Consider the following 22,316-nt stretch of genomic DNA (forward strand, 5'->3'; position numbering starts at 1 on the left):
GTGTGTCACTGTCCTGGGTCACCGTCCTCTGTGTGTCACTGTCCTGGGTCACCGTCCTCTGTGTGTCACTGTCCTGGGCTCCCGTCCTCTGTGTGTCACTATCCTGGGTTCCCGACCTCTGTGTGTCACTGTCCTGGGTTCCCGTCCGCTGTGTGTCACTATCCTGGGTCGCCGTCCTCTGTTTGTCACTGTCCTGGGTTCCCGTCCTCTGTGTGTCACTGTCCTGGGTGTCTGTCTTTTGTGTGTCACTCTCCTGGGTCACCGTCCTCTGCGTGTCACTGTCCTGGGTTCCCGTCCTCTATGTGTCACTGTCCTGGGTGTCCGTCCTCTGGGTGTCACCACCCTGGGTCGCCATCCTCTGTGTGTCACCGTCCTTGGTTCCGGTCCTCTGTGTGTCACTGTCCTGGGTTCCCGTCCTCTGTGTGTCACTGTCCTGTGTCGCCGTCCTCTGTCTGTCACTATCCAGGGTCACTTGTGCGTCACTCTCTTGAGTCACCGTCCTCTGTGCGTCTCTGTCCTGGGTGTCTGTCCTCTGTGTGTCACCATCCTGGGTCGCCATACTCTGTGTGTCCTGTCCTTGGTTCCCGTCCTCTGTGGGTCACTGCCCTGGGTTCCCGCCCTCTGTGTGTCACTATCCTGGGTTCCCGTCCTCTGTGTGTCACTGTCCTTGGTCGCCGTCTTCTGTGTGTCACTGTCCTGGGTTCCCGTTCTCTGTGTGTCACTGTCCTGGGTCACCGTCCTCTGTGTGTCACTGCCCTGGGTCGCCGTCCTCTGTGTGTCACTCTCCTGGGTTGCGGTCCTCTGTGTGTCACTATCCTGGGTTGCCGTCCTCTGTGTGTCACTGCCCTGGGTTCCCGACCTCTGTGTGTCACTATCCTGGGTTGCCGTCCTCTGTGTGTCACTATCCTGTGTTGCCGTCCTCTGTGTGTCACTGCCCTGGGTTCCCGTCCAATGTGTGTCACTATCCTGGGTCGCCATCCTCTGTGTCTCACTGTCCTGGGTCACCGTCCTCTATGTGTCATTGTCCTGGGTTTCCGTCCTCCGTGTGTCAATGTCCTGGGTTCCCGTCCTCTGTGTGTCACTGTCATGGGTTCCCGTCCTCTGTGTGTCACTGTTCTGGGTTCCCGTTCTCTGTGTGTCACTGTCCTGCGTTGCCGTTCTCTGTGTGTCACTGTCCTGGGTTCCAGTCCTCTGTGTGTCATTGTCCTGGGCCGCTGTCGTCTGTGTGTCACTGTCCTGGGTTCCCGTCCTCTGTGTGTCACTGTCCTTGGTTCCCGTCGTCTGTGTGTCAAGGTCCTGGGTTCCCGTACTCTGTGTGTCACTGTCCTGGGTTCCCGTCCTCTGTGTGTCACTGTCCTGGGTCGCCGTCTTCTGCGTGTCACTGTCCTGGGTTCCCGTCCTCTGTGTGTCACTGTCCTGGGTCACCGTCCTCTGTGTGTCACTGTCCTGGGTCGCCGTCCTCTGTGTGTCACTGTCCTGGGTCACCGTCCTCTGTGTGTCACTGTCCTGTGTTCCCGTCCTCTGGGTGTCATCACCCTGGGTCACCGTCCTCTGTGTGTCACTGTCCTGGGTTCCCGTCCTCTGTGTGTCACTGTCATGGGTTCCCGTCCTCTGTGTGTCACTGTCCTGGGTCGCCGTCCTCTGTGTGTCACAATCCTGGGTCACCGTCCTCTGTGTGTCACTGTCCTGGGATCCCGTCCTCTGTGTGTCACTGTCCTGGGTGCCCGTCCTCTGTGTGTCACTGTCCTCGGTCGCCGTCCTCTGTGTGTCACTATCCAGGGTCACTTGTGCGTCACTCTCTTGAGTCACCGTCCTCTGTGCGTCACCATCCTGGGTGTCCGCCCTCTGTGTGTCACCATCCTGGGTCGCCATCCTCTGTGTGTCACTGTCCTTGGTTCCCGTCCTCTGTGTGTCACTGTCCTGGGTTCCCGTTCTCTGTGTGTCACTGTCCTGGGTCGCCGTCCTCTGTGTGTCACTGTCCTGGGTTCCCGTCCTCTGTGTGTCACTGTCCTTGGTTCCCGTCCTCTGTGTGTCAATGTCCTGGGTCCCGTCCTCTGTCTGTCACTTTCCTGGATTCCCGTCCTCTGTGTGTCACTGTCCTGGGTCACCGTCCTCTGTGTGTCACTGCCCTGGGTCGCCGTCCTCTGTGTGTCACTCTCCTGGGTTGCCGTCCTCTGTGTGTCACTATCCTGGGTTGCCGTCCTCTGTGTGTCACTGCCCTGGGTTCCCGACCTCTGTGTGTCACTATCCTGGGTTGCCGTCCTCTGTGTGTCACTATCCTGTGTTGCCGTCCTCTGTGTGTCACTGCCCTGGGTTCCCGTCCAATGTGTGTCACTATCCTGGGTCGCCATCCTCTGTGTCTCACTGTCCTGGGTCACCGTCCTCTATGTGTCATTGTCCTGGGTTTCCGTCCTCTGTGTGTCACTGTCCTGGGTTCCCGTCCTCTGTGTGTCACTGTCCTGGGTCGCAGTCCTCTGTGTGTCACTGTCCTGGGTTCCCGTCCTCTGTGTGTCACTGTCCTGGGTCGCAGTCCTCTGTGTGTCACTGTCCTGGGTTCCCGTCCTCTGTGTGTCACTGTCCTGGGTCGCAGTCCTCTGTGTGTCACTGTCCTGAGTCACCGTCATCTGTGTGTCACTGTCCTGGGTGTCCGTCTACTGTGTGTCACTGTCCTGGGTTACCGTCCTCTGAGTGTCACTGTCCTGGGTCGCCGTCCTCTGTGTGTCACTGTCCTGGGATCCCGTCCTCTGTGTGTCACTATCCTGGGTCGCCGTCCTCTGTCTGTCACTGTCCTGGGTGTCCGTCTTTTGTGTGTCACTCTCCTGCGTCACCGTCCTCTGTGTGTCACTGTCCTGGGTTCCCGTCCTCTGTGTGTCACTGTCCTGGGTGTCCGTCCTCTGGGTGTCACCACCCTGGGTCGCCATCCTCTGTGTGTCACTGTCCTGGGTTCCCGTCCTCTGTGTGTCACTGTCCTCGGTCGCCGTCCTCTGTGTGTCACTATCCAGGGTCACTTGTGCGTCACTCTCTTGAGTCACCGTCCTCTGTGCGTCACCATCCTGGGTGTCCGCCCTCTGTGTGTCACTGTCCTGGGTCGCCATCCTCTGTGTCTCACTGTCCTGGGTCACCGTCCTCTGTGTGTCACTGTCCTGGGTTCCCGTCCTCTGTGTGTCACTGCCCTGGGACACCATCCTCTGTGTGTCACTGTCCTGGGTCGCTGTCCTCTGTGTGTCACTGTCCTGGGTTCCCGTCCTCTGTGTGTCACTGTCCTGGGTTACCGTCCTCTGTGTGTCACTGTCCTGGGTCGCCGTCCTCTGTGTGTCACTGTCCTGAGTCGCCGTCCTCTGTGTGTCACTGTCCTGGGTTGCCGTCCTCTGTGTGTCACTGCCCTCGGTGGCCTCTGTGTGTCAGTGTCCTGGGTTCCCGTCCTCTGTGTCTCACTGTCCTGGGTCGCCGTCGTCTGTGTGTCACAAACCTTGGTCACCTTCCTCTGTGTGTCACTGTCCTGGGCTCCCGTCCTCTGTGTGTCAGTGTCCTGGGTCGCCGTCCTCTGTGTGTCTGTGTCCTGGGTCGCCGTCCTCTGTGTGTCAGTGTCCTGGTTCGCAGTCCTCTGTGTGTCAGTGTCCTGAGTCGCCGTCCTCTGTGTGTCACTGTTCTGGGTTCCTGTCCTCTGTGTGTCACTGCCCTGGGACACCATCCTCTGTGTGTCACTGTCCTGGGTCGCCGTCCTCTGTGTGTCACTCTCCTGGGTTGCCGTCCTCTGTGTGCCACTATCCTGGGTTGCCGTCCTCTGTGTGTCACTGTCCTGGGTTCCCGTCCTCTGTGTCTCACTGTCCTGGGTCGCCGTCGTCTGTGTATCACAAACCTTGGTCACCGTCCTCTGTGTGTCACTGTCCTGGGTCGCCGTCCTCTGTGTGTCACTGTCCTGGGTTCCCGTCCTCTGTGTGTCACTGTCCTGGGTCACCGTCCTCTGTGTGTCACTGTCCTGGGTTCCCGTCCTCTGTGTCTCACTGTCCTGGGTCGCCGTCGTCTGTCTATCACAAACCTTGGTCACCGTCCTCTGTGTGTCACTGTCCTGGGTTCCCGTCCTCTTTGTGTCAGTGTCCTGGGTCGCCGTCCTCTGTGTGTCAGTGTCCTGGGTCGCCGTCCTCTGTGTGTCAGTGTCCTGGGTCGCCGTCCTCTGTGTGTCAGTGTCCTGGGTCACCGTCCTCTGTGTGTCAGTGTCCTGGGTCACCGTCCTCTGTGTGTCACTGTCCTGAGTCGCCGTCCTCTGTGTGTCACTGTTCTGGGTTCCCGTCCTCTGTGTGTCACTGTCCTGGGTTCCTGTCCTCTGTCTGTCACTGTCCTGGGTTCCCGTCCTCTGTGTGTCACTGTCCTGGGTCGCCGTCTTCTGTGTGTCACTGTCCTGGGTTCCCGTCCTCTGTGTGTCACTGTCCTGGGTCGCCGTCTTCTGTGTGTCACTGTCCTGGGTTCCCGTCCTCTGTGTGTCACTGTCCTGGGTCGCCGTCTTCTGTGTGTCAATGTCCTGGGTTCCCGTCCTCTGTGTGTCAATGTCCTGAGTCACTGTCCTCTGTGTGTCACTGTCCTGGGTGTCCGTCTTCTGTGTGTCACTGTCCTGGGTCGCCGTCCTCTGTGTGTCACTGTCCTGGGTTCCCGTCCTCTGTGTGTCACTGTCCTTGGTTCCCGTCCTCCGTGTGTCAATGTCCTGGGTTCCCGTCCTCTGTGTGTCACTGTCCTGGGTTCCCATCCTCTGTGTGTCACTGTCCTGGGTTCCCGTTCTCTGTGTGTCACTGTCCTGGGCCGCCGTTCTCTGTGTGTCACTGTCCTGGGTTCCCGTCCTCTGTGTGTCACTGTCCTGGGTCACCGTCCTTTGTGAGTCACTGTTCTGGGTTCCCGTCCTCTGTGTGTCACTGTCCTGGGTCGCCGTCCCCTGTGTGTCACTGTCCTGGGTGTCCGTCTTTTGTGTGTCACTCTCCTGGGTCACCGTCTTCTGTGTGTCACTGTCCTGGGCTCCCGTCCTCTGTGTGTCACTATCCTGGGTTCCCGACCTCTGTGTGTCACTGTCCTGGGTCACCGTCCTCTGTGTGTCACTGTCCTGGGTCACCGTCCTCTGTGTGTCACTGTCCTGGGCTCCCGTCCTCTGTGTGTCACTATCCTGGGTTCCCGACATCTGTGTGTCACTGTCCTGGGTTCCCGTCCTCTGTGTGTCACTATCCTGGGTCGCCGTCCTCTGTTTGGCACTGTCCTGGGTTCCCGTCCTCTGTGTGTCACTGTCCTGGGTGTCTGTCTTTTGTGTGTCACTGTCCTGGGTGGCGGTCCTCTGGGTGTCACCACCCTGGGTCGCCATCCTCTGTGTGTCACCGTCCTTGGTTCCGGTCCTCTGTGTGTCACTGTCCTGGGTTCCCGTCCTCTGTGTGTCACTATCCAGGTTCACTTGTGCGTCACTCTCTTGAGTCACCGTCCTCTGTGCGTCACTGTCCTGGGTGTCCGTCCTCTGTGTGTCACCATCCTGGGTTCCCGTTCTCTGCGTGTCACTGTCCTGGGTCACCGTCCTCTGTGTGTCACTGTCCTGCATCATCGTCCTCTGTGTGTCACTCTGCTGGGTTCCCGTCCTCTGTGTGTCACTGTCCTGGGTCGCCGTCCTCTGGGTGTCCCTATCCAGGGTCACCATCCTCTGTGTGTCACTGTCCTGGGTTCCCGTCCTCTGTGTGTCACTGTCCTGTGTGGCCGTCCTCTGTGTGTCACTGTCCTGGGTACTGTCCTCTGTGTGTCACTGTCCTGGGTTGCCGTCCTCTGTGTGTCACTGTCCTGGGTGTCCGTGTTTTGTGTGTCACTTTCCTGGGTCACCGTCTTCTGTGTGTCACTGTCCTGGGCTCCCGTCCTCTGTGTGTCACTATCCTGGGTTCCCGACCTCTGTGTGTCACTGTCCTTGGTTCCCGTCCTCTGTGTGTCACTGTCCTGGGTTCCCGTCCCTTGTGTGTCACTGTCCTGGGTCGCCGTCCTCTGTGTGTCACTATCCAGGGTCACCATCCTCTGTGTGTCACTGTCCTGGGTTCCCGTCCTCTGTATGTCACTGTCCTGGTTGGCCGTCCTCTGTGTGTCACCGTCCTGGGTCCCGTCCTCTGTGTGTCACTGTCCTGGGTCGCCGTCCTCTCTGTGTCACTGTCCAGGGTTCCCGTCCAGTGTGTGTCACTGTCCTGGGTTCCTCTCCTCTGTGTGTCACCGTCCTGTGTCACTGTCCTCTGTGTGTCACTGTCCAGGGTCGCCGTTTTCTGTGTGTCACTATCCCGGGTCGCCGTCCTCTGTGTGTCACTGTCCTGGGTTCCCGTCCTCTTCGTGTCACTGTCCTGGGTGTCCGTCCTCTGTGTGTCACCACCTTGGGTCGCCATCCTCTGTGTGTCACTGTCCTGTGTTCCCATCCTCTGTGTGTCACTGTCCTGTGTTCCCGTCTTCTGTGTGTCACTATCCTGGGTTCCCGTCCTCTGTGTGTCACTGTCCTGGGTTCCTGCCCTCTCTGTGTCACAATTCTGTGTCCCCGTCCTCTGTGTGACACTGTCCTGGGTTCCCGTCCTCTGTGTGTCACTGTCCTGGGTCACCGTCCTCTGTGTGTCACTGTCCTGGGACGCCATCCTCTGTCTGCCACTCTCCTGGGTTCCCGTCCTCTGTGTGTCACTGTCCTGGATCACCGTCCTCTGTGTGTCACTGTCCTGGGTGTCCGTCCTCTGTGTGTCACCATCCTGGGTCGCCATCCTCTGTGTCTCACTGTCCTGGGTCACCGTCCTCTGTGTGTCACTGTCCTGGGTTCCCGTCCTCTATGTGTCACTGTCCTGGGTGTCACCACCCTGGGTCGCCATCTTCTGTGTGTCACTGTCCTTGGTTCCGGTCCTCTGTGTGTCACTGTCCTGGGTTCCCGTCCTCTGTGTGTCACTGTCCTGGGTCGCCGTCCTCTGTGTGTCCCTATCCAGCGTCACCATCCTCTGTGTGTCACTATCCTGGGTCACCGTCCTCTGTGTGTCACTTCTCCTGGGTTCCCGTCCTCTTCGTGTCACTCTCCTGTGTGTCCGTCTTTTGTGCGTCACTCTCTTGAGTCACCATCCTCTGTGTGTCACTGTCCTGGGTTCCCGTCCTCTGTGCGTCACTGTCCTGGGTGTCCGTCCTCTGTGTGTCACCATCCTGGGTCGCCATCCTCTGTGTGTCCTGTCCTTGGTTCCCGTCCTCTGTGTGTCACTGTCCTTGGTTCCCGTCCTCTGTGTGTCAATGTCCTGGGTGTCCGTCTTCTGTGTGTCACTGTCCTGGGTCGCCGTCCTCTGTGTGTCACTGTCCTGCATCATCGTCCTCTGTGTGTCATTGTCCTGGGTGTCCGTCCTCTGTGTGTCACCATCCTGGGTCGCCATCCTCTGTGTCTCACTGTCCTGGGTTCCCGTCCTCTGTGTGTCACTGTCCTGGGTCACCGTCCTCTGTGTGTCACTGTCTTGGGTTCCCGTCCTCTGTGTGTCACTGTCCTGGGTCACCGTCCTCTGTGTGTCACTGTCCTGGGTTCCCGTCCTCTGTGTCTCACTGTCCTGGGTCGCCGTCGTCTGTCTATCACAAACCTTGGTCACCGTCCTCTGTGTGTCACTGTCCTGGGTTCCCGTCCTCTTTGTGTCAGTGTCCTGGGTCGCCGTCCTCTGTGTGTCAGTGTCCTGGGTCGCCGTCCTCTGTGTGTCAGTGTCCTGGGTCGCCGTCCTCTGTGTGTCAGTGTCCTGGGTCACCGTCCTCTGTGTGTCAGTGTCCTGGGTCACCGTCCTCTGTGTGTCACTGTCCTGAGTCGCCGTCCTCTGTGTGTAACTGTTCTGGGTTCCCGTCCTCTGTGTGTCACTGTCCTGGGTTCCTGTCCTCTGTCTGTCACTGTCCTGGGTTCCCGTCCTCTGTGTGTCACTGTCCTGGGTCGCCGTCTTCTGTGTGTCACTGTCCTGGGTTCCCGTCCTCTGTGTGTCACTGTCCTGGGTCGCCGTCTTCTGTGTGTCACTGTCCTGGGTTCCCGTCCTCTGTGTGTCACTGTCCTGGGTCGCCGTCTTCTGTGTGTCAATGTCCTGGGATCCCGTCCTCTGTGTGTCAATGTCCTGAGTCACTGTCCTCTGTGTGTCACTGTCCTGGGTGTCCGTCTTCTGTGTGTCACTGTCCTGGGTCGCCGTCCTCTGTGTGTCACTGTCCTGGGTTCCCGTCCTCTGTGTGTCACTGTCCTTGGTTCCCGTCCTCCGTGTGTCAATGTCCTGGGTTCCCGTCCTCTGTGTGTCACTGTCCTGGGTTCCCATCCTCTGTGTGTCACTGTCCTGGGTTCCCGTTCTCTGTGTGTCACTGTCCTGGGCCGCCGTTCTCTGTGTGTCACTGTCCTGGGTTCCCGTCCTCTGTGTGTCACTGTCCTGGGTCACCGTCCTTTGTGAGTCACTGTCCTGGTTCCCGTCCTCTGTGTGTCACTGTCCTTGGTTCCCGTCCTCTGTGTGTCACTGTCCTTGGTTCCTGTCCTCTGTGTGTCACTGTCCTGGGTTCCCGTCCTCTGTGTGTCACTGTCCTGGATTACCGTCCTCTGTGTGTCACTATTCTGGGTTCCCGTCCTCTGTGTCTCACTGTCCTGGGTTCACGTCCTCTGTGTGTCACTGTCCTGGGTCGCCGTCCTCTGTGTGTCACTGTCCTGGGTTCCCGTCCTCTGTGTGTCACTATCCTGGGTCGCCGTCGTCTGTGTGTCACTGTCCTGGGTTCCCGTCCTCTGTGTGTCACTGTCCTGTGTCGCAGTCCTCTGTTTTTCACTGTCCTGGGTTCCCGTCCTCTGTGTGTCACTGTCCTGTGTCGCAGTCCTCTGTTTTTCACTGTCCTGGGTCACCGTCCTCTGTGTGTCACTGCCCTGGGTTCCCGTCCTCTGTGTGTCACTGTCCTGGGATCCCGTCCTCTGTGTGTCACTGTCCTGGGTTCCTTTCCTCTGTTCAAGGAGCTACTGAGACCACTCCTGGTAAGAACCTTTAACGAGGCAAAGGAGAGAGGATCCCTCCCCCTGACGATGTTGCAGGCATTGATCTCGCTCATTTTGAAGAGGTAGAAGGACCTGCTTCCATGTGGGTCCTACAGGCTGATGTCGCTCCTGAATGTGGATGCTAAACTGGCAAAAGTTTTGGCAACCAGAATAGAGGACTGCGTCCCGGGAGTGATTGAGGAAGACCAGGCGGGTTTCGTCAAGGGCTGGCAATTGAACACAAATGTGAGGAGGCTCCTGAATATTATTATGATGCCCTCGGAAGGAGGGGACGGAGAAGTACGGTAGCACGGTAGCATTGTGGATAGCACAATTGCTTCACAGCTCCAGGGTCCCAGGTTCGATTCCGGCTTGGGTCACTGTCTGTGCGGAGTCTGCACATCCTCCCCGTGTGTGCGTGGGTTTCCTCCGGGTGCTCCGGTTTCCTCCCACAGTCCAAAGATGTGCGGGTTAGGTGGATTGGCCATGCTAAATTGCCCTTAGTGTCCAAAATTGCCCTTAGTGTTGGTGGGGTTACTGGGTTATGGGGATAGGGTGGAGGTGTTGACCTTGGGTAGGGTGCTCTTTCCAAGAGCCAATGCAGACTCGATGGGCCGAATGGCCTCCTTCTGCACTGTAAATTCTATTCTATGAATGTAGTGGCTGCAATGTATGCAGAGAAAACCTTTGACAGGGTGGAATGGGAGTACCTGTGGGAAGTGTTAGGTAGGTTTGGTTTTGGTGAGGGATTCATAGGGTGGGTCAAGCTACTGTATCAGGCCCCCATAGCAAGTGTATCCACGAACCGGCTGAGGTTGGAGTATTGTAGATTGCACCGAGGGACGAGGCGGGGTGCCCCCTATCCCCGCTACTATTTGCCCTGGCAATTGATCAGTTGGCCATAGCGCTTAGGACTTCAAGGAACTGGAGGGGGCTGGTCTGAGGGGGCGGGTGGGGGAGCACCGGCTTTCCCTCTACGCAGACAATCTGCTATTGTATAATTTGGACCCGCTAGAGGGGATGGGGGAGGTCATGCGGATCCTAAGGGACTTTGGGAGCTTCTCGGGGTACAAGTTGAACGTGGGGAAAAGTGAGCTGTTTGTAATCCATGCTAGGGGTCAGGAGGAGAGACTCGGAGAGCTCCCGCTCAAGATGGTGGAGAGGAGCTTTCGTTACCTGGGTATGCAGGTGGCTAGGAACTGGGATGCCCTACACAGGCTCAATTTACCTCGGCTTGTAGAGCAGATGGAGGGAGACTTTAAAAGGTGTGACATGCTCCTGCTTTCCCTGGCGGGAAGGGTGCAGACTGTGAAGATGACGGTTCTCCCCAGATTCCTGTCCTGTGCCTTCCTATCTTCATCCCCAAATCCTTCTTCAAGCGGGTGAACAGGATTATCACGGGATTTGTGTGGGCAAACAAGACCCCGCGAGTTAAAAGACTGTTTTTGGAGCGTAGCCGGAGTGGGAGGGGGGAGGGGGGGGGGGACATTTCCGTTGCTACCCCCTCGAAGGATACAGGACAGGGTGGTGTCTGGCATCTGGGTAGGAGAGGGGAAGGTGTCGGACATCTACCAAGAACTGCAGGAGGCGGAGGAAGCCTCAGTGGAGGAACTGAAGGGCAAGTGGGAGGTGGAGCTAGGTGAGGAGCTAGATGAGGGTCTGTGGGCTGATGCCCTGGGCAGGGTGAATTCTTCCGCATCATGTGCCAGGCTCAGCTTAATTCAGTTTAAGATGGTACACCGGGCTCACATGACGACGGCAAGAATGAGCAAGTTCTTTGGGGTGGAGGACAGGTGCACGAGGTGTTCAGGGAGTCCGACGAACCATGTCCATATGTTCTGGGCATGCCTGGCGCTCAAAGAATTCTGGCAGGTCTTTGCGAGGGCTCTGTCCAGGATTTTGGACACTCGAGTCCAACAATAACGATCTTTGGGGTGTCAGAGGATCCAGGAGTGCAGGAAGCGAAAGAGGCCGAGGTTTTGGCCTTTGCCTCCCTGGTAGCCCGGAGACGGATCTTGTTAATGTGGAGAGACTCGAAACCCCCGAGTGTGGAGTCCTGGGTTAGTGACATGGCTGGGTTCCCCAGCCTGGAGCGAATAAAGTTTGCCTTGAGAAGGTCCTTGCTGGGGTTCTCCCGGTGGTGGCAACCTTTCCTTGACTTTCTAGGGGAGCGGTAAAATGTCAACAGCAGCAGCACAGGCTGATTCCTGGGATGGCAGGACTTAAAAATGAGGAGAGGCTAAGTTGGATAGGATTATATTCATTGGAGTTTAGAAGTGTGAGAGGGGATTTCATAGAAACTGACAAAATTCTAACAAGATTAGACAGGTTAGATTCAGAAAGAATGTTCCCAATGGTGGGGAGTCCAGAACTAGGGATCATAGGTTTAGGATAAGGGGTAAATCTTTTTGGACTGAGATAAGGAGAAATTTCTTCACCCAGAGAGTGGTGAATCTGTGGAATTCACCACCACAGAAAGTAGCTGAGGCCAAAATGTTGTGTAATTTCAAAAAGGAATTAGATATAGCTCTTGGGGCTAAGTGGATCAAGGGATATGGGGGGGAAGGTGGAATCAGGGTATTGAACTTGATGATCAGCCATCATCATAATGAATGGTGGAGCAGGATCGAAGGGCCGAATGGCCTCCTCCTGCTTCTATTTTCGATGTTTCAATGCTTCTATGAAACGGTAGTATAAAGTCTTGCCTCATAAAGTGTCCAATGAATTACAATACCACCCACACAGTGATATAAGTGAACACATGTGGAGCATTGGATAGAGCCGTTTGTAGAAACCGATATGGAGACAGCTCCTAGCTTGGATCTTTACTGTGCCTATGTATATAGTTTCTACTAGTTAATAAATACTTATTGTTGAACTACAAATATCTTAATAAGACCTACCAGACTGCGGCCTTACAGCAGGAACCCGTGGAGTAATTCTTCAGTCCTTAATGCCACCATGAACAACCTCTTTGTCTTATGTCCATGACATCTTTGTCAATCGCTCCTTAGCTCTAACTTATTCCTGACCTTCCATTCCGCCCCATGCCTCTCCCCAACTATATAGAAGAGTCATACGGACTCGAAACTTTAACTCTGTTTCTCTCTCCACAGATGCTGACAGACCCGCCAAGGTTGTCCTTCATTCTCTGCTTTTACTATTACTCATGGAGTAACCTAATCACAGACAGGGTGATAGGTTGATAACCGTACCACTGGAGATCATTAAAGATCATGCAGCTCCCAGCACTTCAGGATGATACAAAGCGTTCATAACCAATAAAGGGAAATGTTCCCCGTGTCTGCATGAGTTTCACCCCCACAACCCAAAGATGTGCAGGTTAGGTGGATTGGAAAAAAAAATAATTGGACACTCTAAATTTAAAAAAAAGTAAATGGGAATGTTAATTAGGGTCTGTGGCCCGATGGAAATCCGCTGATCAAAGCATGGACTCAAACAAACACAAACTCACAAAATATTCCCATCAGCTTGGACTGAATCCAAACCCAGGACCTAAGGTCAAATCTGATGCTCGAACTCAGGCCCATTTAATAAGGCACTCTGACAAATACAAACTCGGAAAGCATTTACCTGAAAAAAGACATCCACATGGTGCCGAGGAGCATCATCCTTGAGCACAGGGTATGTGTATTTCCCCATCATGTCGTAAATGGCTCTCACAATGTCAGTCATCTCCTGTGGTTTCAGTAACAGAAGATTCAATCTCAGGCTAGACTTAGGCCTATCTAAGTATAACGCATAAAGTTACCACTGAGGACCGCTGCTCATTAACTGCCCCACTGAAAACCATCCCTCTAGTACAGTAACTTCCCACTGAAGACCATCCCTCTAGTACAGTAACTTCCCACTGAAGACCATCCCTCTAGTACAGTAACTTCCCACTGAAGATCATCCCTCTAGTACAGTAACTTCCCACTGAAGACCATCCCTCCAGTACACTAACTCCCCATTGAAGACCATCCCTCTAGTACAGTAACTTCCCACTGAAGACCATCCCTCTAGTACAGTAACTTCCCATTGAAGATCATCCCTCCAGTACACTAACTCCCCACTGAAAACCATCCCTCTAGTACAGTAACTTCCCACTGAAGACCATCCCTCTAGTACAGTAACTTCCCACTGAAGATCATCCCTCCAGTACACTAACTCCCCATTGAAAACCATCCCTCTAGTACAGTAACTTCCCACTGAAGACCATCCCTCTAGTACAGTAACTTCCCACTGAAAACCATCCCTCTAGTACAGTAACTTCCCACTGAAGACCATCCCTCTAGTACAGTAACTTCCCACTGAAGACCATCCCTCTAGTACAGTAACTTCCCACTGAAAACCATCCCTCTAGTACAGTAACTTCCCACTGAAGACCATCCCTCTAGTACAGTAACTTCCCACTGAAGATCATCCCTCCAGTACACTAACTCCCCATTGAAAACCATTCCTCCAGTACACTAACTCCCCATTTAAGACCATCCCTCCAGCACTCTAACTTTCCATTGAAGATTATTCCTCTTGTAAACTAACTCCCCATTGAAAACCATCCCTCTAGTACCTTAACACCCCATTGAAGATCATCCCTCTAGTACACTAACTCCCCATTGAAGACCAACCCTCTGGTACCCCCCATTTAAGACCATCCCTCCAGCACTCTAACTTTCCATTGAAGATTATTCCTCTTGTAAACTAACTCCCCACTGAAGACCATCCCTCTAGTACAGTAACTTTCCATTGAAAACCATCCCTCTAGTACCTTAACACCCCATTGAAGATCATCCCTCTAGTACACTAACTCCCCATTGAAGACCAACCCTCTGGTACACTAACTCCCCATTGAAGACCAACCCTCTGGTACACTAACTCCCCATTGAAGACCATCCCTCTAGTGCACTAACACCCTTTGAAGATCATCCCACTGGTATACTATCTTTCCATTGAAGACCATCTAGTTAATTGACTGTCTATTGAAGACCATTCCTCTCGTACACAAATTCCCCATTGAAGCCCATTTCTCTAGTACACTAAATCCTCCATTAAAGATCATTCCTCCCGTGCATTGTCTTTTCATTCTAATTGTTACTTATAGAGAGCATCAAAACCATGTCAAATATCTCCAGAAATTTGGAACATTCTTTTTGGGATCATTAGCTTCAGGTTGCTTACCTCTTTATTTATATATCCATCCTTATTAATATCATACAGGTTAAATGTCCATCTGAGCTTTTCATGAACAGTACCTCTCAGTAACACCGAAAGAGCCATCACAAAGTCCTGAAATGAGAGGATGACCACAGTTTAAACTCTTGTCTCACTAAGGTAACACATATTGATTAGGTTGTGGTTTGCACACTCTGCTCAGGCTGACAAATCCCAAATTTCTTTACCCGTCAGTCTGGCCTCAATAAAAGTCGAGATGGATTTGCAGGTACAGCATTAGTTATTTTATTTGGCTTGCAAGCCTGATTCATCTCAGAGGCATAAGACACATCCAGTCTCCTACACCCCGGAAAGCGAATGAACAAAGAGACAAAGGGATCTCTGCAAATCAATTCAAATGGTATCAAGTTTCACATACTCGACACCCATAGGTCATCCTATGTCCCTCCTGACTTGTTTGATCTATTCTGATTGGCTCACTTCCAATCCCTTCCTCTTCTCCTCCTTTGGTGGACACACCTCCTCCTTGCTTTGCCATGCGGTCTGAAATCCTTTGTCTGTGAACTCACCAGAATGAGACTGGCCTATCTCTACATTACAGTAACTAATATCTCTAAAGTAACTATTTTATATCACATTCGTCATTCCCTCCTATTATCATTCCATGATAACCGAACTATCCAATCCATAGCTACGGTCCCTCATCTAAAAATATGGCACCTCCTGTCCGTACAGGTGGGGAACAGACATGTTATCTTTGTTTCCACCTCTACCAGCAAACAGCCGTATCCTTCACTGCTGAAACAATTCTCGTACGACCGGGAATCCCTATTGGGAGTGAAGTGGCTAGGTATATATGCCCTCCACCGTTGCAGCCTATCATCCTGTGAATGGGAATTATCCCGAGGAAGGGGAAGGCAAATAGCCGGTGGTGCTGAACCCGGATCGTAAGGAAGAGTGACTTGCTCGGGCGGTGGCTCGGAACGCTGACAATGAACCACCGTTTGGGGAGTGCACCAAAGCGGTGAAACAGAAAATAACCTAGACACCGCTGCGGGGTTCGGGTAGCAGACAACCCGTCCGTGGCCATACAAGCGGTGGTAAATCTGGTAGAAGAGATTCATACTACCCAGGTTTTCCTCAGTTTGGCCTTTAACTAAATTAAGTGTATCTCCCGATAACCTACGTTCTAGCTGTACTTCCCTTCTCATACGCCCCGTCCTCTCTCTAGTCCCCCTCTCTCTCTCACAACCTCTTCCTACGCTCTCCTGACGGCCTGATGTTACCTTTATTGCACCAATCTTAACACATCCAAAATCAAATTTACATGTATTCCAAAAACAAGGCAGTGTCCATATAATGTTCCCTTCCCATCGCCGGGACCGGTGCAATTGCTTCATCAGTCCTGCATTCTCCTTAACTTTGACGATCTTCCATGAGTCAATACCATTTCTTCGTATATGGGGGCAGCGAAGAACATCACCTTTGCATAGGTGATGTATCCTTGTAGATTGGTTGGGGTTACAAATATAGATAATATTCCCCTTTTCCATGTCCGTCGCCAATAACACTCCAAGCGAGGTGAGGCCGAATATCACACAGACGGTGCGTAGCCACCCCATCATGCTCCACACCTGTAAAATAGCACTGGGGACGGGAGGCAGGTTAATCTATCCAAGAAAATGAGGCCCGTTATCAGAACTCAACTGAGCTGGTCTACTGTACCGGGGAATGATTTCCCGCATCAGAACTTTAACCACAGTAGCAGCTTTATTATCTGTAGTCGGATACGCCTCAACCCATCTGCTGAACCCATCCACAATGACCAAAACATATTTATAACATTGACACCTTTCCAACTCAATGTAATCCATTTGGAGCGTCTCAAAGGGACCACTGGGCAACGGGGTTTGCCCCTCCCACAAGGGATACCTTTTCCGATGTTATATTGCTGACAAATCAAACACCGATTACTGATACTCTGGGCCAACCCCTGCATTTTAGGGTGCCACCAAGTGTCCAGCAACAAATCACTAGTCCCCCGAGCCCCACAATGAGTTGCAAAGTGTACACATTCGATGACCCATAAAGCCAGTACATCAGACATACAAGTCTGATGTGCTGGCGTGGTCCATAAAGAGGAAACAGAATCATATGTACAACCTAACCGTTTCCACATTTGTTTATCACTCTCAGGAGCGTCCTCCTGGGTGGCAACCTGGGTGGCAACCCAGGTGTCTCCCTCACTTCTCGCAGGGTTTTTGTGCTCTTTGAGTCTTTGCTCTGCACAGGCACATGGGCGGCACGGTGGCACAGTGGATAGCACTGCTGTCTCACAGCACCAGGGACCTGGGTTCAATTCCGGCCTTGGGTAACTGTCTGTGTGGAGTTTGCACATTCTCCCCGTGTCTGCGTGGGTTTCCACTGGGTGCTCTGGTTTCCTCCCACAGTCCAAAGATATGCAGGTTATGTGGATTGGGCATGCTAATGTTGCCCCTAAACGTCCAAAAGGTGAGGTGTGATTACTGGGTCATGGGGATAGGGTGGGGGTGGTCTAGGTAGGATGCTCTAGCCAAAGGTCGGTGTGGTGAATGTATTCACCTAAGCTAGAACTGTCTGTATAGTGCTGTGACCTATGACCTGGAAATGATGATACTGTCTACTTCCAGGTACTGTACTGGAACCCTGGTGGGCTCCGCCTCTGGCTCTGCCCTCACCGGGGCAATATATAGACCGGCCACCTGTGGGTGGCATTCATTTGTACAGCTGACACTGGCAGGTGAGTTCATGGATAATAAAGCCTAATGTTCACTCGTTCTCACGGTCTCACAGTGAATTGACGGTATAACAATTTATTATCCATCAACAGCACCATGGAAGCCGCTCTAACTCAACGCACGAGCGACAGAGGCCAAGGAGATCTTCGAACATTGGCTTCACTGCTTCGAGGCCTACTTCGATTCCTCCACAACGCCTCCCACTGAAACCCTCAAGCTGCGACTCCTCCACGCTCGGGTGAGCCACCAAATCTCCGTGATGATAGAGAAAGCTGCCACGTATGAGGCGGCGGTCGCAGTCCTCAAGGCGCATTTCGTGAAGTCCGTAAATAAGTGTTCACCCAACACCTTCTCACTACTCGCCATCAACGCGCCGGGGAAACGCTGGACGAGTACCTGGAAAACCTGACCCTACTCGCAAGGAACTGCAGCTATCGGGATGTGACGGCGGAGGAACACATGAACCTACAGATCTGGGACACCAACGTGGCTGGGGTCCGATCGAACTACATAAGACAGCGCCTGCTGGAAAACGGGACCTCTGACCTGTGGGACACGGTAAAACTAGCCACCTCGTTAGAGGTGGTCTACCAGAGCCTCAGTGCATTCCCCGCGGGCCCGGCGAAACCCTCGTGGACACCATCGTTGCGGCCCCCGTAGGACCCGACTATGTCACAGGCCTGTGCCGCGCGGCTGCCAGTCCAGCCCGGGGAACCGCAGTGCTCCTTCTGCGACCAGGGTCAACACCCCCGGCAACGTTGCCCAGCCCGCACAGCGACGTGCAGCGACTGTGGCAAAAAGGACACTTCGCCAGAGTCTGTCAGGGCCGACCTAAAGCCCAGAAATCGAAAACTCACCAGGCCCGACCCATGGACACGCAGGCCCACAGACCCCGCGATGTGGCTGCGGCCTGCCCGGAACGCCCCCTTCAGATGCGTCATCAGCCTCGTGCGACTCGTGGGGGCCGCCATCTTGGCCACCGGCTCCAACACTGGATGACACGTGCGACTCATGGGGGCCGTCATCTTGGCCGTCGGCTCCGGCACCAACCGACACGTGCAACCGATGGGGGCGGCCATCTTGGTCGCCATCTTCGACCCAGCCCGACATGTGCGACTCATGGGGGCCGCCATTTTGTGATCCCGATACCGCCGACCACGCAGGCTACACGCAGCTTGGTGCAGTCACCCTCGACCAGTCACAGCCAAAGCACCTGAAAACCTCAATGATGGTCGTCCGGGTCAACGAGCACGAGACCCCCTGTCTTTTCAACTCCGGGAGCACGGAGAACTTCGTTCACCCTGACACGGTAAGGCGCTGCTCCCTTCACATCTACCCCACATCCCAAACAATCTCCCTTGCCTCCGGATCCCATTCGGTTCAGATCCGGGGGTACTGTATTGCTAATCTTGCGATGCAGGGCGCCGAGTACGCTCGTTTTAAGCTGTACATCCTCCCTCACCTCTGCGCCTCACTACTCATAGAATCATAGAATCATAGAAGTTTACAGCATGGAAACAGGCCCTTCGGCCCAACCAGTCCATGCCGCCCAGTTTTTACCATTAAGCTAGTCCCAGTTGCCCGCACTTGGCCCATAACCCTCTATACCCATCTTACCCATGTAACTATCTAAATGTTTTTTAAAAGACACAATTGTACCCGCCTCTACTACTACCTCTGGCAGCCCATTCCAGACACTCATTACCCTCTGAGTGAAGAAATTGCCCCTCTGGGCCCTTCTGAATCTCTCCCCTCTCACCTTAAACCTATGCCCTCTAGTTTTAGACTCCCCTACCTTTGGGAAAAGATGTTGACTATCTACCTTATCTGTGCCCCTCATTATTTTATAGACCTCTATAAGATCACCCCTAAGCCTCCTACGCTCCAAGGAAAAAAGTCCCAGTCTATCCAGCCTCTCCTTATAACTCAAACCATCAAGTCCCGGCAACATCCTAGTAAATCTTTTCTGCACTCTTTCCAGTTTAATAATATCCTTCCTATAATAGGGTGACCAGAACTGCACACAGTATTCCAAGTGTGGCCGTACCAATGTCTTGTACAACTTCAACAAGACGTCCCAACTCCTGTATTCAATGTTCTGACCAATGAAACCAAGCATGCCGAATGCCTTCTTCACCACCCTGTCCACCTGCGACAAGGAGCTATGAACCTGTACTCCTAGATCTCTTTGTTCTATAACTCTCCCCAACGCCATACCATTAACTGAGTAGGTCCTGGCCTGATTCGATCTGCCAAAATGCATCACCTCACATTTATCTAAATTAAACTCCATCTGCCATTCGTCGGCCCACTGGCCTAATTGATCAAGATCCCGTTGCAATCCTAGATAACCTTCTTCACTATCCACTGTGCCACCAATCTTGGTGTCATCTGCAAACTTACTAACCATGCCTCCTAAATTCTCATCCAAATCATTAATATAAATCACAAATAACAGTGGACCCAGCACCGATCCCTGAGGCACACCACTGGTCACAGGCCTCCAGTTTGAAAAACAACCCTCTACAACCACCCTCTGCCTTCTGTCGTCCAGCCAATTTTGAATCCAATTGGCAACCTCACCCTGGATCCCGTGAGCTTTAACCTTCTGCAACAACCTACCATGCGGTACCTTGTCAAAGGCTTTGCTAAAGTCCATGTAGACAACGTCTACTGCACTGCCCTCATCTACCTTCTTGGTCACCCCCTCAAAAAACTCAATCAAATTTGTGAGACATGATTTTCCACGCACAAAGCCATGCTGACTGCCCCGAATCAGTCCTTGCCTCTCTAAATGCTTGAAGATCCTGTCTCTCAGAATACCTTCTAGCAACTTACCTACTACAGACGTTAGGCTCACCGGTCTGTAGTTCCCAGGCTTTTCCCTGCTGCCCTTCTTAAACAAGGGCACAACATTCGCCACTCTCCAATCTTCAGGCACCTCACCTGTGGCTGCCGATGATTCAAATATCTCTGTTAGGGGACCCGCAATTTCCTCCCTAGCCTCCCACAACACCCTGGGATACATTTCATCAGGTCCCGGGATTTATCTACCTTGATGCGCTTTAAGACTTCCAGCACCTCCTCCTCTGTAATATGCACACTTCTCAAGACATCACTATTTATTTCCCTTAGTTTCCTAACATTCATGCCTTTCTCCACCGTGAATACCGATGAGAAATATTCATTCAGGATCTCACCCAACTCTTGTGGCTCTGCACATAGATGCCCTTGTTGATCCTTAAGAGGCCCTACTCTGTCCCTAGTTACTCTTTTCCCCTTTATGTATTTGTAGAATCTCTTTGGATTCTCCCTTGCATTATTTGCCAAAGCAATTTCATGTCCCCTTTTTGCCCTCCTGATTTCCCTCTTAACTCTATTTCGACAATCTCTATACTCTTCAAGGGATCCACTTGATCCCAGTTGCTTATGTATGTCATATGCCTCCTTCTTCTTTTTGACCAGAGTCTCAATATCTCGAGTCATCCAGGGTTCCCTACTTCTCCCAGCCTTACCCTTCACTCTAAAGGGAATGTGCTTACCCTGCCCCTGGTTAACACATTTTTAAAAGCCTCCCATTTACCAGCCGTCCCTTTGCCTGCCAACAGTCTCCCCCAATCTACCTCTGCAAGTTCCTGTCTGATACCATCAAAATTGGCCTTGCCCCAATTAAGAATTTTAACTCTTGGGCCAGACCTATCATTCTCCATAGCTATCTTAAAACTAATGGAGTTATGGTCACTTGTCCCAAAGTGATCTCTCACTAGCACTTCTGTCACTTGCCCTTCCTTGTTTCCCAAGACGAGGTCAAGTTTTGCCCCCTCTCCAGTCGGTCCATCCACATACTGAATGAGAAATTCCTCCTGAATACACTCAACAAATTTCCCTCCATCCAGGCCCCTAATGCTATGGCTGTCCCAGTCAATGTTGGGAAAGTTAAAGTCCCCTACTACTACCACCCTATTATTCTTGCAGCTATCTGTAATCTCCTTACATATTTGCTCCTCAATTTCCCGCTGACTATTTGGGGGCCTGTAGTACAGTCCTACCAAGGTGATCGCTCCCTTCTTATTTTTCAGTTCCACCCATATAGACTCAGTGGGCGAACCCTCGGATATATCCCCTCTAAGTACTGCCGTGATGTTCTCCCTAATCAAAAAACGCCACTCCTCCTCCTCTCTTACCTCCTGTTCTATCCTTTCTATAGCATCTGTACCCCGGAACATTGAGCTGCCAGTCCTGCCCCTCCCTTAGCCATGTTTCAGTCATAGCTATAATATCCCAGTCCCATGTGCCCGTCCATGCCCTGAGTTCATCCGCTTTGCCCGTCAGGCCCCTTGCATTGAAATAAATGCAGTTTAATGTAGACCTTCCTTGCTCTCTGCCCTGCTTTCTCAGGTCATGCTTTACACACTCTCCCTTCCTGCCTTTTGTTTCTGTCCCCACTGACTTCCTACATCGGTTCCCATCCCCCTGCCACATTAGTTTAAACCCTCCCCAACTGCACTAGCAAACACCCCCCCGAGAACATTGGTTCCGGTCCCACCCAGATGCAGACCGTCCGATTTGTACAGGTCCCACCTCCCCAGAACCGGTCCCAATGTCCCAGGAATTTGAAACCCTCCCTCTTGCACCATCTCTCAAGCCACGTATTCATCCTAGCTATCCTGTCATTCCTACTCTGACTATCACGTGGCACTGGTAGCAATCCTGAGATTACTACCTTTGAGGTCCTACTTTTTAGTTTAACTCCTAACTCCCTAAATTCAGCTTGTAGGACCTCATCCCGTTTTTTACCTATATCGTTGGTGCCTATATGCACCACGACAGCTGGCTGTTCACCCTCCCCCTCCAGAATGCCCTGCTCTGATTAGACTTCCAATGCAGTCACTGAAACTGACCCTACATTTCGGCGGACCCTTGCCCCCCCTCACGGCTTGCAGCCTCGTGACCCTCAAGGTCTCCCCCCCCTTCGCTCTTTGCGAACCTCACTCCCGACTGCAAGCCCCTCGCCACCAGAAGCAGGTGGTACAGTTCCCAAGACATGAGATTTTATCAAGTCGTAGGTCCAGCGACTGTTGAGTGAAGGGATCATCGAGGCCAGCAACAGCCCCTGGAGAGCCCAAGTGGTGGTCGTCCGGACCGGGGAAAAGAATTGGATGGTTGTCGACGACAGCCAGACCATTAACCGGTTCACACAACTGGATACGCACCCCCTCCCCCGCATAACGGAGATGGTCAACCAGATCGCACAGTACTGTGTGTTCTCAACGGTCGATCTGAAGTCGGCCTACCACCAGCTCCTGATCCACCCGGAAGATCACCACTACACTGCCTTTGAAGCAGCTGGCCGACTCTTCCAATTCCTCAGGGTCCCCTTCGGC

General features: G+C 53.0%; 1 protein-coding gene across 2 annotated transcripts in view; it reads right to left on the reverse strand.

Annotated features, from left to right (window-relative positions):
- The window catches only part of LOC140426730 (A-type potassium channel modulatory protein KCNIP1-like), a 948,039-nt gene that overhangs the window by 439,773 nt on the left and 485,950 nt on the right, over positions 1 to 22,316 (reverse strand). For both annotated transcript variants that reach the window (XM_072511852.1, XM_072511851.1), the window contains exons 5-6: positions 14,162 to 14,269; positions 12,575 to 12,679 (exon numbers count right to left, since the gene is read on the reverse strand). In XM_072511852.1, the coding sequence (XP_072367953.1) occupies positions 12,575 to 12,679; positions 14,162 to 14,269 (213 nt within the window). The remainder of the gene's footprint in view (positions 1 to 12,574; positions 12,680 to 14,161; positions 14,270 to 22,316) is intronic.

This window comes from Scyliorhinus torazame, chromosome 7 (assembly GCF_047496885.1).
Source record: "Scyliorhinus torazame isolate Kashiwa2021f chromosome 7, sScyTor2.1, whole genome shotgun sequence".
NCBI classification, from domain to species: Eukaryota; Metazoa; Chordata; class Chondrichthyes; order Carcharhiniformes; family Scyliorhinidae; genus Scyliorhinus; species Scyliorhinus torazame.